The sequence below is a fragment of the Felis catus genome, chromosome B2 (genome assembly GCF_018350175.1).
Source record: "Felis catus isolate Fca126 chromosome B2, F.catus_Fca126_mat1.0, whole genome shotgun sequence".
NCBI classification, from domain to species: domain Eukaryota; kingdom Metazoa; phylum Chordata; class Mammalia; order Carnivora; family Felidae; genus Felis; species Felis catus.
Window position 1 is genome coordinate 114,956,598 of NC_058372.1, and position 16,282 is coordinate 114,972,879.

A 16,282-nucleotide genomic window follows, 5' to 3' on the forward strand; every position below is an offset into this window, starting at 1 on the left:
CTTTATGAGAAAATCAATTAATGAGGAACAATAAGAACGAAGTGCCAAATTTTCTTTGTCATGTCACTGGGGAAGCAGTGTGTTTAGTGGAAGAGAATGAACTGGTAAATCAGACTCAGGTTTGAATCTGTTGACAAATCGTTTACTTTCTCATTATCTTCAATTACAACATCCATAAAACAGGGATACTTATTTGTCAAGTTTGCTATAAGGAAGAAGTATGAAAATGTCTATCACATAAAAAGATAGTGACATACATATATAGAAATTTAAAAAAAAGTATGTCAATCTTCTGGCCTTTATCCCTTCCACTCATCTGGACTGGCTGACATTCAATTAAAAAAGAAAGATATTAGTGCTTGGACATTCGTTTTACTTTTAATAGAATTTTAGTGGTCTACTAGTATCAGTGAGAAGAGACAATTTTGGGGGGAGTGAAGACATGAAGATTAAGAGAAAATGATGTGCAAACAATTGTTGTAATTATAAAAACTTTATTTCACTCTTACTTTAGTTAAATCTTGATAAGCACCATGTCATGTACTGGCAATCTAGAAGGAGGATACTGGAATGCTTCAGTCAATAACAAACTGCAAGCTGATGGTGTGAAGTTACAGCTACATGGAGCATATGAACAAGACCACATTTGGAAAGGTTCACTTGCAAATCCCATGGCCATGCACAAACAGGAATCTTGGCATTGATTTGTTCACACTCTCTATGGTCCGAATCCAAAGCTTGTGCATGTAAACATCAAAAGAAACACTTTATAGTGTTGATGGTTTACAGTTTGCTAAAACGTGACTCTGAAAGCATAAATGTTGCCATTTTGTTTTCTTGACCAGTGCTTGGTCACAGGCTGAGAAAAATCAATTCCTTTAAAATTTAAACGATGCTTAAAGGCTGTGTTCAACATTGCACAAGTGATCAGCAAGGCCTTTGAATGTGTGCAATTCTCATGTATGATCACCAAACCATTATTTACCTAATGAAATTGTGGAAAATTATACATTTTCAGCAAAATGTTTTAATTTGGTCCCATATTAAAAGACCCAATTGCCAAGGTGTTTTACATAAATTGAATTCACAAGCATGTACACAAGAGAATCACTATAAAGAACATTGCTTCCTGGTTTATGAATAAAAAGTTTATCCTCTACTTACACTAAAACATACAAAAAATAATCTACAAAAATCGTTTACAATTGATTTTAGTGAAAGAAAAAGTTTTCTTCAGAAAAAAAAATGATTGTGTGGTGGTAGTATTTTAGCCATCAAAAAAGGAATGTAAGTAACCAATAAATATAATGTGCTTTCTCCGTATAGACATATTTACACTTGAGTCTTTGGCTTATGTTTTTTCTAAAAAGAACTTTAAATGATCTAGCCATCATTGCACATTAAAAGAAAATAAGCCAGTTATATATATTTATATATTTATATAGAGATCTGCTACACTTGAAACATATAAAAAATGAACTTTACTATGAATTTGCACAGCTTTTCTTACTTCTTCCTTAAAGATTTAACATCTTTTATCTAAAAAAGGGAGAAAAAAATGCCACATAGAAAGTATTAATTCATGCAACACATGGTGGCTGCTCTACCAAAACCAGGGGAGAAAAAGCTGCGTATTCACTGTACAAACACTGAGAAGTTCTCATTTGAATCTGGTTCTTATTAAATATAATTTATGCGGCACGAAATGTCGATGCTTTCATACGGTAATAGAAACTAGTCGAGTCCTTTTTATTAAGATACACAACTTCATAACAAAAATACTTTTACTTCTTGAATGTAAAAGCCTCCCACCCCCCACATTAAAATCTTTCTGCACAGGTGTAACAGGTACAACAGCTGCTGGCTCAACAGATGAACAGGTTTCTGCGCGGCTGTGCTCCGAAGTCTCACCCGACTAAGAAGATTCCAGGTACTCCAGGGCTACATCATAGCAGAAACGGTACTGCTCCTGAAACAGGTGAAAACAAAAGAGTTGAGAAAAGGTGAGAAAAAGGAGACTAACGGTGAACCACAGCCGCCAAACGAACACCAAGCCACCACGTTAGATTATTCGAGAATTACCAATTATTTTTTCGATACAGAAGTTTAATCTCTGGGCATATATATGTTACATTTGAGTCTAAAGATCGGCGTTTAAGGAAAGGAACTTAAGGAAAGATATATTGTGTTTGCCTTATATTTTTTATCAAATTAAAAAAATCTCCAGTATTTTTTATCTAATTATAATAGTAAAACCTGATCATTACAGAAAAAATTCCCAGTATAGAAAAACCCAAGGAATCAGAAAGAGTTTCATAACTCTATTACCAGAAACAATTCTTGGTAAAATACCGCCTTAGTTTTGCTTTAGTCCTTTTTTATGCATGGTTGAAATAATAATTCTTTTAGAATATCATTGCATACATATATTCGAGAGTATAAGTTTATATTTTATCTGCCTTTAACACTGTTACGTCTTTTTCTTATGTTAAACATTTCTTTTCACACTACATAAATGTATGGTATACGGATTTGACTATTAGATTGCTTTTACTTTTTCTCTATTACAAATAAATGACACAGTGAACAAGTGCAAATATTCTTCTCCAAACTTCAGATATCTGTCCTTAGCAGGAGAAAAATAGGTCATTTTATTTCATTATTATTATTTTTTTAAATGTTTATTTATTTTGAGAGAGAGAGAGAGTACAATCAGGGGAGGGACAGAGAGAAACCCAAACAAGCTCCATGCTGCCAGCACAGAAACTGATGTGGGGCTGGGACCCATGAACCATGAGGTCATGACCTGAGCCGAAACCAAGAGTTGGACACTTAACCTACTGAGCCACCCAGGAGGCCCTCACACAGCTTTTCATTCATCAGAATATTAAAGTAAATTTTTCAAAAATGATTAGTGGCTCTTACACCTTTTCGAGTTTACTTATATTTGAAAATTTCTGTTTCCTCTCTTTAAATATTGAAGACAATTTGGTTGACTAAATTTGAGTTAAAACTGTCTTTCCTGACAGATACCATATGTTTTCACTCTTATGTGGATCCTGTGAAACTTAACAGAAGACCATGGGGCAGGGGAAGGAAAAAAAAAAGTTAGGGAGGGAGCCAAACCATAAGAGACTCTTAAAAACTGAGAATAAACTGAGGGTTGATGGGGAGTGGGAGGGATGGGAGGGTGGGTGATGGGCATTGAGGAGGGCACCTGTTGGAAGGAGCACTGGGTGTTGTATGGAAACCAATTTGACAATAAAATAATAAATTTCATATTAAAAAAACCTGTCTTTCCTTTACATCCACCTAAGCACTGCTCCATTATCAAGAACTTGGAAAACATCAGACCGTATTACAAGTTATGACTTCTAATATGTACCTCATTAAAATTTTTTCAACTCATTCCAAGTGGGTAAAATCCAGGCTGTAATGCAGAACAACCTAAAATGCATCGTATTTCTAAAGAACTTCCCGGTGTCTCCACAATAAAGTAGGGAGGTAAAATCTTTCTGAAAGAGATCTTTATCAATCCTACCCTTAATTATCAAGTAGGTGTGATTTAAATTAGGCTACCACTGGGGCGCCTGGGTGGCTCAGTGGGTTGAGCGTCCGACTTCGGCTCAGGTCATGATCTCACGGTTTGTGAGTTCGAGCCGCCCTGCGTCGTGCTCTGTGCTGACAGCTCGGAGCCTGGAGCCTGCTTCGGATTGTGTGTCTCCCTCTCTCTCTGCTCCTCCCCTGCTCACACTCTGTCTCTCTCTCAAAAATAAAGATTAGAAAAAATAAAAATAAAAATAAATAAATTGGGCTACCACTGTGGCAAGTGCATCTGAAGAGTCACACAGTGCTTGAAAACAGTTATGTCTCTTTAAACTGTCACCAGCTTTTGTTTATGCTCCAAATTTTCTTACCAAACTTGTCAGTTCAATTCAACAGCACATTGAACTCATCATTAATGCCGATTAAACACAAATCCGAAGGTAGGTGTTCAGTCAGGATTAATGGTACATGAATATAAAGGTAAATAGGAACTTCTTGGAAGGTTCTAGAATAGTTGAGTTTAACCACAGATTCCCCTCCCCCCCAACTTACGGCAGGAAATTAGAGTTAAATTTGGAGGTAACGTTTGAATTCTGACACTGAAGCGACCCCACTGATGAATTTAAAAAGACTTGATCTGAGAGACAGAGGCAGAGTTTACATTAAGAAATGTAAACAGACAGCGAAGAGTTTAAAGACATAACCATTATATTTTAAGAAGACCTGACAAGTTCTACTTCAAAAATCCTTCAAGTCTATCCCCTTTTCTCCATCTCCATTGCCAATACTCCAGTCAAAACCGACATCATCTTGTCCAGACAACAGGCAGAGCCCAAGGGATGAGCTAGAATTGGGGAGGTTTGAGGGGACTTGTAGAAGGGGAAAAAAGTCTGTTCTCACTTTTAAAAGTGAAACGGTATAAATGTAACTTCAGATTTTGTCTCAGGAAGCAATGCACTTTTTGTGTGAACAATCCATGAGCAGGAAGTGGTGAGAATACTTTAAAGGCTTATTGAATTGCTCATTTTAGTTATCTGATCATCTTGATAAATGTAGGGCAAGCAACAATTTGCCTTGGTTTTTCTGGTTTACCTTTGTTTGAGCATAAACTACACAGCTGCTCCTGACCTTATCCCACTTTGCACATGTGTGTAACCCACAGACATCGCTCTTTAGAAGTAAAATGTGCTCGAGGAGTTTAATTTTTCTTTCTTACTCTTCATACACCTTCACACAGATGAACTCCCACATACACATTCCTATCGGCTCTTACTTTGTGAGCCGTGGTCTGATTTTATGAGCCCTGGCAAATTCAGGTGGCATCATCTGAACTGCACACTGTAACTGGTAGAAGCTGAAAACTGTCAGTGATGATAGTTTAAAATTTATACTTTGACCAGAAATGAAGAATTAAAGCTAAGGACTAAAATAAATTTCATATGTTGTTTAAGGGCATTAGGTGTCTAAAGTACTGATTTAATCCATGTGTATATCCCTTGGATTAATGTTTTGCCAGTTAACTCAAGATGCTGTAAGAAATAGAAATAAGCAGGGTGCCTGGGTGGCTCAGTCAGTTAAGCGTCCAAGTCTTGATTTTGGCTCAGGTCATGACCTCCCAGCTTGTGAGTTTGAGCTCTGCATGGGGCTCTGAACTGGCAGTATGGAGTCTGCTTGGGATTCTCTCTCTCCCTCCCTCTCTGCCCCTCCCTTACTTATGCTGTCTCTGTCTCTCTCAAAATAAATAAATAAACTTAAAAAAAAAAGAAATAAAAATAAGCAAGAATGAAGTCTAGAGAGTAGAATTTATTCTTACTATAGAACCATTTACTAAAGTTTATTACAGCAAATATTTATTGCCTAACACAGAGAGAAAAAAAATCTACACCTTTCCCAAATTAAGTGAAAATAGTTTTCATCATTAAGTTTCTGTGATATGTGATTACATTTATGTGGGTAGAGAGAGATGCTCAGCAATTCATCAGTTAGATAGGAAAAGTCCCCACAAAGACTCATTTATACATCTGATTTCCCTTGGGAGTGTGAAGTCAACCCGATGAGTAGGTATATGATGTCTAATCTCTGCTCCCTTCTATGTCTAAGATTCTGACTCACCGGGGCTTCCACCATGTTTGGCTTGCTGTTCCTCAGTGTCTTGACTGCGTGGAACACGTCGACGACATTTTGCCGCTTCACCATTTCAACAACAATGCCTATGGCACAGAACATACCGCTTCGCCCACCACCATTTCTGGAAGCAAAGAAAGCAAGAGCATGTAGGTAGCAGCTTTTAGTCACCACAGGCCACACAATGTTACACGTTTTGTTAATTTTTTTCCATTTTGTATTAATTTTGCTTCATTTATATGCGTGTATGCCTAGAGGACAGAGAGCAAGGATGCGCGAGCAGGATATTTGCTCTGTGGCTCATGTGTCAGAAGATGCTACAGGCATCGACCACTGCAACTTCAATACCTTGAAATTTTGGTACATTTGTAAAGTGTGGACATCAGAAAAGTGGTTCCAAGTAGTGTTCAAAAGAGTTTAAATAATATAATAGCTATGTGATAATCAGTGTTTAAAAAATACGAAAATGAAAACTGGTAGTTAATTACGGAATCATAAGACAGGAAGATTATTTTAAAACAATATCTATGGAGATCCATAGAGATGAGTTGAGTACTCTAACATTTATTTTTTTCTAACATTTATTCATCTTTTGAGAGACAGAAAGAGACAGAGCGTGAATGGGGAAGTGGCAGAGAGAGGGAGACATGGAATCCGAAGCAGGCTCCAGGCTCTGAACTGACAGTACAGAGGCCGATGTGGGGCTCAAACTCACAGACCGTGAGATCATGACCTGAGCCAAAGTCTGACACTTAACCGACTGAGCCACCCAGGCGCCCCATGAGTTGAGGACTCTTTAACATAGAAAATATGAAAGCTAGTAAGGAAATGAGCACCATGGCCCCCAGGTGGCCAAGTGGAGGCACCATACTCACAGGCAGTGGATGATGGTCCGGCCTTCCCCTTCCTCACATTCCTCCTGCCATTTTTCCACCTGCAGTATCAGTTTCAAAAATGACCGTTTGGAGCCAGGCACTTCTCGGTGAGAGGCCCACCCTAGATACTGAAACTGCTGTACCATCAGATAGCCTTCTTGTGGCTGTGGAAGGAAAAGTATTTTTCTGTAAATAACTTGGAACTAGAATTTTTACTAAAAACGGAAGTTGCAGACAAAATGGTACCATGATATAAATGGCATTTGCATTGGATTGAGTCTAGCTGCTAAGTCTAAAATATGTACATACCAATACAGAAACATTCTAAGTTACAGAAGCAAGAACCATGAGAATTACCTTTATATAAGCTTTTCCCTCATATCCCATATCCAATAATCAATCACACTTCTTAAATAACTTTCAAATTCTTTTTCTCTTTGTCACCACTGACATCATTGCATAGGCCCAAGCATCAATTATGATAATTACTTCTTAGTTGATCTCCTTAAATAAACTTTGATCTCCTTCCAAACCATTCTGACTGCAGCATCATGATTATTTTGAAATGCAAATATGATCTTGTCATTCCCCTGCTTTAATGGCTTCCAAATGATCTTATCATAAAATCCATGTTGCACCATGGCTTAAAAATCCCTACACAATATGGCTCTATTTCCTTCCCTAACCTTCCCTTTATTCTAACACACTATTCAAGTCCTAGACACGTTGGCCTTCTTTTAATCCATGTATCAAGGCAGTTCTTGCCTTGAGAACTTTGTAAAACTCTCCATTTGGCCTCAAAGATCTCCTTGTTTGTCCCTCTCAATCCCAAATACAGTGATCAGTTTGTTTTGGGTTTGCCTGGAACTCTTCTGGTCTTTGAACAGAACTTCTTGTGTCCTGGGAAACCTCTCTGTCTTGTGAACACCAGGATAGTTGGTTCTCCCGCCCCCAATACTCCTACTGATTCTTCAAATTTTGTCTCAAAGATCACTACTCCAACGAAGTCCTCTCTACTCACCCAGCTCTGTCAGATCACCCAAAGACTCTGGATTTTGTACTTTTTCTCTAAAATTTCTCATATTTGTAAATAAAGAATTGAATTTTTCAGTGCTTGTTTTCCCTGATAAAATATAAATTCTTTAAGGACGGGGAAATCTCTTTCTTTCATTCTTTCTCCCCTAAACTCTGTATCACTAGAATCTAGCAAAATACTTTCCAGGAATAGTACTATTGAATGAATGAATCAGTACATTAAGCCCTCGTATAGAAATGTAAGGAAGAATTTGCAATACATGAGTAAGCTATATCATAAGGCATCAGATCTGAATTTCCATTCGGCCAGGGCTCACGTGTCACAAGGACCTACTAGTACAACACCCAACTTCTCATTGGTACCTATTAAATATCTGATGAAGTGCGTGCTATTAAATAAGATTGGGAACAGGAAAAAATCGTGCCCTAATAAGGACTGGAACACCAAATATGGAGGAAGATAAATAAACAAATACGCCGGCAAAAAAACGTAACACAGATTTCAGATCCTGTCTTTAGAATATTTTTCATATAAATAGCTCAATTAAAAGACAAGTCTTACTTTCTTAGTTTAGCAGTGATGGTTTCTCAGCTAAAATATTACTAGAACCATAATGGAACAGATGTGCAGACATAATGAGATTCCATTTAAATTAACATCTAAGATATGCATGAATATTATGACATGATTGAAGTTATCCTTTTTTTCTCCACTGAAATGAGCGACAGAATTGGATATGATTTTATTCTCTTAGGGCTAAACATATAGACGTATTAACCAGAAACACATATATAGCCATTTTGATATGAAAACACTGAAATATGACAATCTGAATCATACACTTAAAATAATACACATACATAGAGCTGCTGCTCTAAAAACAGAGTAATCTTTCTCTTTAAAAAGAGAATAATGTTTTCTTTTCAAATTTTGCTTACTGTTTGGTTACCCAATCTAAATACTTACTAATTACTAATGTAATGGTTGTTTTTTTTTTTTTTTTGCTTTTTTGAAGGAGAGACCCCGAACTTAATTTGTCCTTGAGTGTAAAACATATGAAGACTCAAGGAAAGGAAGATTTCTGAGGAACACAGCTGCTGCTTTGTTGCTGGGAAAAGGCACAGTGGTACCAGTGCTGCTTCTACGGATCTGGGCAGAGCCAGACACCGGGACATTGAGAAAGGTGAAATTGTAAGTGGGAGGAGAATCAATGATGGCTGTGATTACGTTTCCTCGTGTGTGGGGTTCTCCCTTATATGCAGGACTTGGAACAGTGACATGGAGGCTTTCCATGACGGCTGATCCAACATATCCCTTCCTTCTAAGGTAAAGCTCTTTAGTCACTGTTATTATTATTATATTCTTATTTTTCAATTATATGCCTCTTTCAGGCTGGATATCAATACTAATAAGACATGTAGTCAACCTTCAGAAAAGTCTACAGGGGCAGAGACCAGGCTCAGACAATCAAGTGCATTTGAGCCAGTGCATCCAAATTTAGTTTTCCAGATGTAACACATTAGTAACTGACCAGGACTCCTCACTCTCAGCATTTCTGCTTTCCTGTTTTTGGAATGCATTTTTCTTCTAATACGAAGGTGTAAGAGGATTGGTAGCACTGGGACTGATTACATAATGTCTATTAATTCTACTCTCCCTGTTGTCTGATTGGAATTATACCCCAACATAGTTATGATCAGTTGCTCTTACAACTCAGTTAAAATATTAATGACTTACTCTTGTTAGATTGCATATCCTAAAAATCCGGTTTATCACATCACAATCCATCGAACAAGACATACATTCCACTTGGATAGGGCCATATCGTAACATCCCTTCTTCTGGCCAGTACTGAGGGCAGCCCTAGAGGATGAATGTTTTGGGAAAAGAAACAAAAAGAAAACGGGCATTATTTTTTTTCTAATTGGGGTAGTATGAAACAGATTTTAACATTTTATTACTAATTTATTAAGTTGTGTTAGAGTACACAAAAGCAACTCATAGCCATTGACCTGGGACAAGTCGACTTCATTTAACATCACAATGGAGGTACAGCCATAATCATACACTAATCTCCAGAAGTCTTTCACAGTGTTCGGCAGAGGGTATTGTGTGACGATGAAAGCAGCTGGTTGCCTGTAGCTCTGTAAAGAAATAGGGTAGATGGAAAACATAAGAACTTAAGGCAAATGATCAGGTATACAAGCACATTCAATACATTTTAATAGGACCAAGTAAGATGTGATAGCTTCACATGCAGATGGAGACAGATGGCAGCATAAGTCATAGAACAGATTTGGACCAATGGAATGTACTGGAGCTAGTAATCGGTCAACCTGATGGTAAGGCTTCAATGTCTCTGTAGCAATTCAAGATAAGAACTTAAGTTTTATTTTGTTGCGATTAGCAAATATAGGACAAATACAAAAGGAGAAACTAAAAAAACTTCTCAAGGTTAAAAACCTGCATGAGGTACCTGTGGGCTTTTTCAGTTTTTCAAAGGTAATTGGTCTGAGAGGCAGAAGACACAAAATTCCCTGGTGTATTTGTGTGTGTGTGTGTGTGTGTGTGTGTGTGTGTGTGTGTGTGTGTATGTATGTACCTATCTATTTGTCCATCTGTTAATCATCTATCAATATGTATAACTGCTGGGTTCTCTTCCACTTCAGATAAGCAAAACTACATACACCTCAAACTCATGTACTTTAACATTATATGAATATTTTCAACACATTCTACACATCGTATACGCACATCCACTTTCTTGGGCATTTCTAATGGATATTAATGGTTAGAATGATAGTTTCAATCACTTAAGATTTTTCAAGTTCCAAAAAATAAAATGCACTTCCTGGCCTCACCTATAAGGGAATGGCTCCTTCTTTATTAAGTGCGCCTTAATTGGGACACAACACATTATCTCTATCCAGAAGGAGAGGGTATGCTGATTTGACCTGGGCAATCTGTCATCCTGCAGACTGATGACCTATATTTCTACGTATTAACTTAAATAGGTTGTAAAAAAATAACTAGATTGCTGCCTGAGATTGATGTCCTTAATGCTACTAAGAACTGTCCGTGATCCCCTAACTCATTTGTATCATAGGACTCTTTAAGTATTTCCAGTTTTTTAATATCAGCGTAGAAACTGATTCTTGATGACTGATCCTATGACCATTTGGGAAATGCTGCTAACCATGGCATTCCACTCCAAGGAAGATTGTAGGATAAATATGAGCACTGGCAATTCACCTGGCTGCTTCTATATGACCTCAAGCCTCACAAAGTGTCACCTGTAGTTGGGCTGAGTATCTCCTAAGAAAGGTATGAAGGCTCATGAAAAGGAATCAGAAGAAATAAGTAAACTTTCCTTACAACTACATGTCTACTCCATGGGAAGGTAAGTTATTTACTCACTTTCTGAGTCACAGGGGAGAGGAGGTGAATAAGATGATATGAAAGACAGATGGTTTCCTATTTCTTTCCTCTCTAAGTTCAGGAGCACACCCAAGGCATGGAAATCATGGAATCCTTGGCCTTACCTACTAATTCTTCACAGCCATACACAAGGGTATGGAACACTGAGGACATTGCTAGAGGGTAGGGGGAGTGGGAAGTGCTGACCAATGAGCCTTGTTCTTTAAAGACAAACCAAACCTAACTTTTCTAAAGCCCCAACCACACTAGAAAATCTAGCAGATGGTCTCAGTTATAAAATGTATCTATGAAAAATAAATAAATAAATAAATAAATAAATAAATAAATAAATAAAATAAAATGTATCTATGTTGAGTCACAGGGAAATTAAGCAGAGAGTGGAAACAGGTAGAGAGCAGATTCAGTCTTCATATTGACTAGAAAACAACCTGGAAATTAAGAAAAATTTGACAGAGATAGATGCCAAAAGACAAAAAATGTCTCAAACATGTGCCTCATCAATCTCTTTCCCAATAGTATTTTCTCCTTCCCTTTTTTTACACAGCCTTTTAAAATTCTAAATCTAGATTCAGAAACAAAAGGGTCTTGTGTGTTTTCTCTGTGTTTAGTATATTAGCCTTTCCAGACAACTAAATGGGAATAAAAGGTACAATGAGGATCCAGTGTGATTTCAGTGGATATGATTAATGACTAGGCAAGACTCTGGTCATGGCAAGAATGGGAACTTTTCACTTGAGCTTGTCTTTAGACCACTGTGCTCTTCAGCATAAAAAGAGCAAAGTAACCGACTGAAAGACTAGGCTCAGAGGTAGAATGCAGGCTTTCTAAGTCTCTACTATCAGGAACTAATTTTGGAAAACACAATAGGAGAAGTAACTCAGAAGGCTTTATTATTAGTCATACAGGAATGAATCCTGACTTCTAATGTCCCCTCACTATGGTTCCATAGGTTAAGAGGCAAAAGCTAGAAATGTGTATAAATGAAGATGATGAGCTGTTTAAAAGATTCTGAACCTGGACAGCTTTCTTACTTCTTTCCAAGGTAACCGAGCAAGGTAGCCAAAGACTAACTTAAAACTCTCTTTCCATGTTGTTCTGTCTATGGGATGCTAACCAGCTGAGGATGTGCTCTACCATTTACATTTTATGAAGGTTGGAATAGGGCAAGAGAGTTCTTTCATGATGATGGATGTATTAACATGGTATCTTTGGTGCCTTCCCCTAGTTACTTATAAATGGTCTCTATTAATTAATGGAATGTTATTAATTATTGGAACGTTAAATGCCAGATATAAAGATTTCCCAAATTAACACAACTTCAGTACGAAATGGCTTTCTGTGGGTTTAAAAATTCATTCCTAACTTAACATTCAAAATACATAAGCATGATTTTCTTTTCTGAAAATAATTAAGATGAAAAATATCACCTGCAGGTATTTCCCAGAAAGAATATAATAATTGACAATCAAGTTCCAAATTTACAACGAAGCCTAAAACTTACAGTTCCTAAGAATCCCTGTAGGGGCTATTCAAAATCATTCTCCAAAAAAATTTGTATGTCAATGAAAGTTTCCAATTTTCCTTTCTAAGCCATTTTAATTTTCCTGAAAAGAAAACCAGCTAGTGTTCATCACATTATGTAGCTTTTCGTGACACTTTATCCTAACAAAGACAGCAGTCTCTTACGTCCATAAGAGCAGCATTGATGTAGTTACTACTCTCTCCATCAATTGTAATTAAAAAAGGCAGACATCTGTCAGGTGGCAGCATGTCCATAAAACGGTTCTTGTCATGGTTCCTGGGCAGACACGCTATACTGCAGTCTTCGGCTTGCAGTCGAGGGGTGACTGAATTCAAGGTCTAAAAAGAAAAGGGAACCTAGGTTAAAAGCAAGCAGCCCATCCAGTAGCATAATGCAGACCTATCAGGTATTTGGGAGGCCAAGTACAAAGTGAAGGATTTGTACAAGGCAGCGGCATTTGCCACGATGACAGACTGATAGACTTTGTAGTTAGACCTAATGAAGCCCCAGCAGTGACAAAGAAACAATATATGGATTGTTCACTGTGCTTCTCAAAAGGAAAAGGGAAGCCTAACACCACGGCTACCTGCAAAATGCATTGCCTGACCAAAGAAAATAGAATTGGGGTAGCCCATAATGATGATCCATCCACCGTCAAAGTTGGAAAGTATCATTTGCAGTAACATTTTGGCATGCCACACTTGAAGACAGGCTGTGACATGCTAGAAAGAGCACTGCACAAGGGATCAAAGTATTGGTTTTCCAGAGCCACTCCCAAGTGCATGTTCATATACCTTCAGGGATGTTTTAAGGGCAGTGAAAACATTTGGGGTTATTTAGAGACAATGTTTAGTACAAACTTCAGCTATCATTATTAATGTGCTTGATCTCACATTGTGAGTGACACAGAAGGTTAAAATCCATAAGACTGCATTAAAAAAGGTTGTAAATACACACAAATCACCGCCAAATTTGACTTTTATGATACCTTTCCCCAAACCCTTCCCTGAATCTGAACTTCCAGATACAGCAGATATGAGCTCATTAATACGAAAGTGACTCTATAATATGTATAATGAAAGAGACAGGTATTTTATTATACTTAAAGTAGGGTCAAAGGTTATAAATTTGACTTGAAAGACCTTCCTTAGAAGAATTATAATAATGCCCAGAACACACTGCAATAAGTTGCTCATAAAAGAAGCTCTAGAAATAAGTAAATACCTGGAATTCATCTTTGAGATGTGAAGAGTTAGTCTGAGAGTCTATTCTAATCATATCAAAATATGCAGCTTTAAATTCACAGACAGGTATGGCAGTTTCTCCACATAAACAGGCTTCTAAAATGGCATCATGAATAAAAATGTACTGTTCCTAAGAAAGAAAAGAAATCACACTATTTTAATAAAAATTTTCTGTCATCAAAGGTAGAGAATACAAAGAATTTTCTCTATATGGAAACATTAATAAAGATATCAATATTTTCCTATATGACTTGATGAAAAACATTCATTGTTATTATTATTTTTTAAGTTTATTCACTTTTGAGAGAGAGAGAGAGAGACAAACTGTGAATAGGGAAGTGGCAGAGAGAGAGGGAGACACAGAACCCACAGCAGGCTCCAGGCTCCGAGCTGTCAGCACAGAGCCAGACTCGGGTCTCGAACTTACGGACCGCAAGATCATGACCCAAGCCGAAGTCGGACGCTCAAACGACCGAGCCACGCAGGTGCCCCAAACATTTATTATTTTTGATAAATGTTGGAAAGCAAAAAAAAAAGGGGGGGGGCATTAGCGATAAATCAACAAGTAACACACCTCTGTCTGGACCATATTGATACGACGAGATCTTAAGGCTTTGACACAGTTGTAGATGTCCACAACACCTTCTCTTTCAGCCATGTCCAGCATGATGTCGATCACAATGTAACAGCCAGTTCGTCCAGCACCAGCACTACAAAAAAGGAAACAAATCTGAAGAACTGCAAGAAGCATAGTCATGCAACCTTGATTAGAAATCCTTACAACTTTCACATGGGTGGAATCAAACTGCTTTAACAAACTGCAAGACGTAATTTGTCTGTGTCGTATAAACATTTAACGTACAAATAACTTCATGAAGAGTATTTGCTTTGGTGTAACATGAAGATTGGAACAGGAGTTCAAAATTAAAAGCTCTCAACTTTCTAAATCAAATTGTGTTTAAAAATAATATATACATATTGTTCAAGTTCCATAGCTCTGTTACGCAGGTCTCCATTTTATGCAAATCTAGCACACAAGATTTCAAGCTCAGAATTGACCAAGGGGTGGATTCATGCTTCAAAATTTAACCTCAAATGAAAATACTCATGTACTTGTGGGTCCTCTGACAAAATGCAAGAACCCTGGCTCACTGTTTTAATCTCACGGACTCTTAAATACCAAGACAAAGAAAATTAATTCCAAAACATTCTGAGGAGTCACAATTCAAAGGAAGTGCTAATGGTAAGGGTGGAGGGGAAAATGGTGGTTTTCAATGAGGAGACCAATAGTAGAAGGAATATTTGAATGGTGAACTGAAGGAAAAATGAAAATGAATAGTTAGGTTTAGAATACAATTCTTAACAGGTTACAAAGATAGCCACTACCTTACTGTATTGAATTCAGTAATTGAACCTTAAAATACTTTGGTTATTTCACCCCTTTGGAATGTTTCTTCAATTTTATATATAAAAATCAACAAAGCAAACAAGATATAGTTAGGATTTTAGGGCGGTGGGAAATTCCACTTGGTAGTCAGCTTCCTCTTTTTCATAAATTTACTGATACCTGAGTCTAAGTGGAAAATGATACTTCTGTTTCCAAGAGAGTATCTGAGAACCTTGGAGCACTTCTGAAGCAAGCAATTCATAGGAAAGTAAACCTCTATGATAAGTCAAGACACTCCTGAATTGAAAACCTACTTATCTCATTTTCTAAATGCATAGATGAGCTATTAACATTATTTCTTTGTCCAGATTTGGTCACTTCTCAAACTCACTGTTCTTTAAGAAATTTAAGTAGAAGATACTGTGGGTATCTCTATTTCTTTCTTTCCTTTTTTTTTTTTTTTTTTTTTGCCTACCATCTTCTCAATCACTGTTCCCAGGGTTTGAGACAGGAAAGTAATTGAAGAGTACATCAGATTTCTTGAGGAGGACTGAAGATTTTGTTTTCAGGGTGTGTAGTATCTGATCCTTATGGGATGCCTTACTTTTACTTCATTCTCTGTGTTGTTTCCCCTTTTATATGTGGTCATTTAAATTCTGAATAGGTTGGATTTTCAGAAAAAAAAAATGCTTAAGTACAACCTATTATGTAGCTTGGAGGGGATAGTATTTGAGAGTGGTGTGCAGCATTTAGGAAAAGCTTTTCAGATTCAGTACATAGTTTTCTGTTCACATCTCAAAATGAGGCCATGTAATTTGCTTTTAGTGTCTCTGAATGCTTGTTTTAAGAGACGTTTCTAATCAGAAGGAAGCCTGGATATAATGTGCACATTTTTCTGGCACATATTTGTTGGCTCTCGCTGATGTAGTTTTCAAGGTCCTCTGATGGATGGCTTTTTTTTTTTTAATTCTTAAATAGCTGTTTTATAGCACAAATTCTTGCAATTTAGGCCATTTAGTAACTCTGTATGTCTCAAATTTAGGTTTAAAAGCTGAGATTCTATTGGGAATTTACTAGATTGGCAAGAAATCTCAATTTTAACCTACCATT

At 37.1% G+C, this 16,282-nt stretch overlaps 1 protein-coding gene across 12 annotated transcripts in view; it reads right to left on the reverse strand.

Moving 5' to 3' along the window:
* Positions 1-477: 477 nt before the first annotated feature.
* PTPRK (protein tyrosine phosphatase receptor type K) overlaps positions 478-16,282 on the reverse strand; it is a 561,747-nt gene continuing 545,942 nt past the window's right edge. For all 12 annotated transcript variants that reach the window (XM_023254331.2, XM_023254334.2, XM_023254335.2 and 9 more), the window contains 8 exons: positions 14,360-14,495; positions 13,766-13,915; positions 12,706-12,879; positions 9,594-9,725; positions 9,319-9,444; positions 6,546-6,709; positions 5,659-5,794; positions 478-1,969 (listed from right to left, as the gene is read on the reverse strand). In XM_023254331.2, the coding sequence (XP_023110099.1) occupies positions 1,916-1,969; positions 5,659-5,794; positions 6,546-6,709; positions 9,319-9,444; positions 9,594-9,725; positions 12,706-12,879; positions 13,766-13,915; positions 14,360-14,495 (1,072 nt within the window). In that variant the 3' untranslated portion in view covers positions 478-1,915. The remainder of the gene's footprint in view (positions 1,970-5,658; positions 5,795-6,545; positions 6,710-9,318; positions 9,445-9,593; positions 9,726-12,705; positions 12,880-13,765; positions 13,916-14,359; positions 14,496-16,282) is intronic.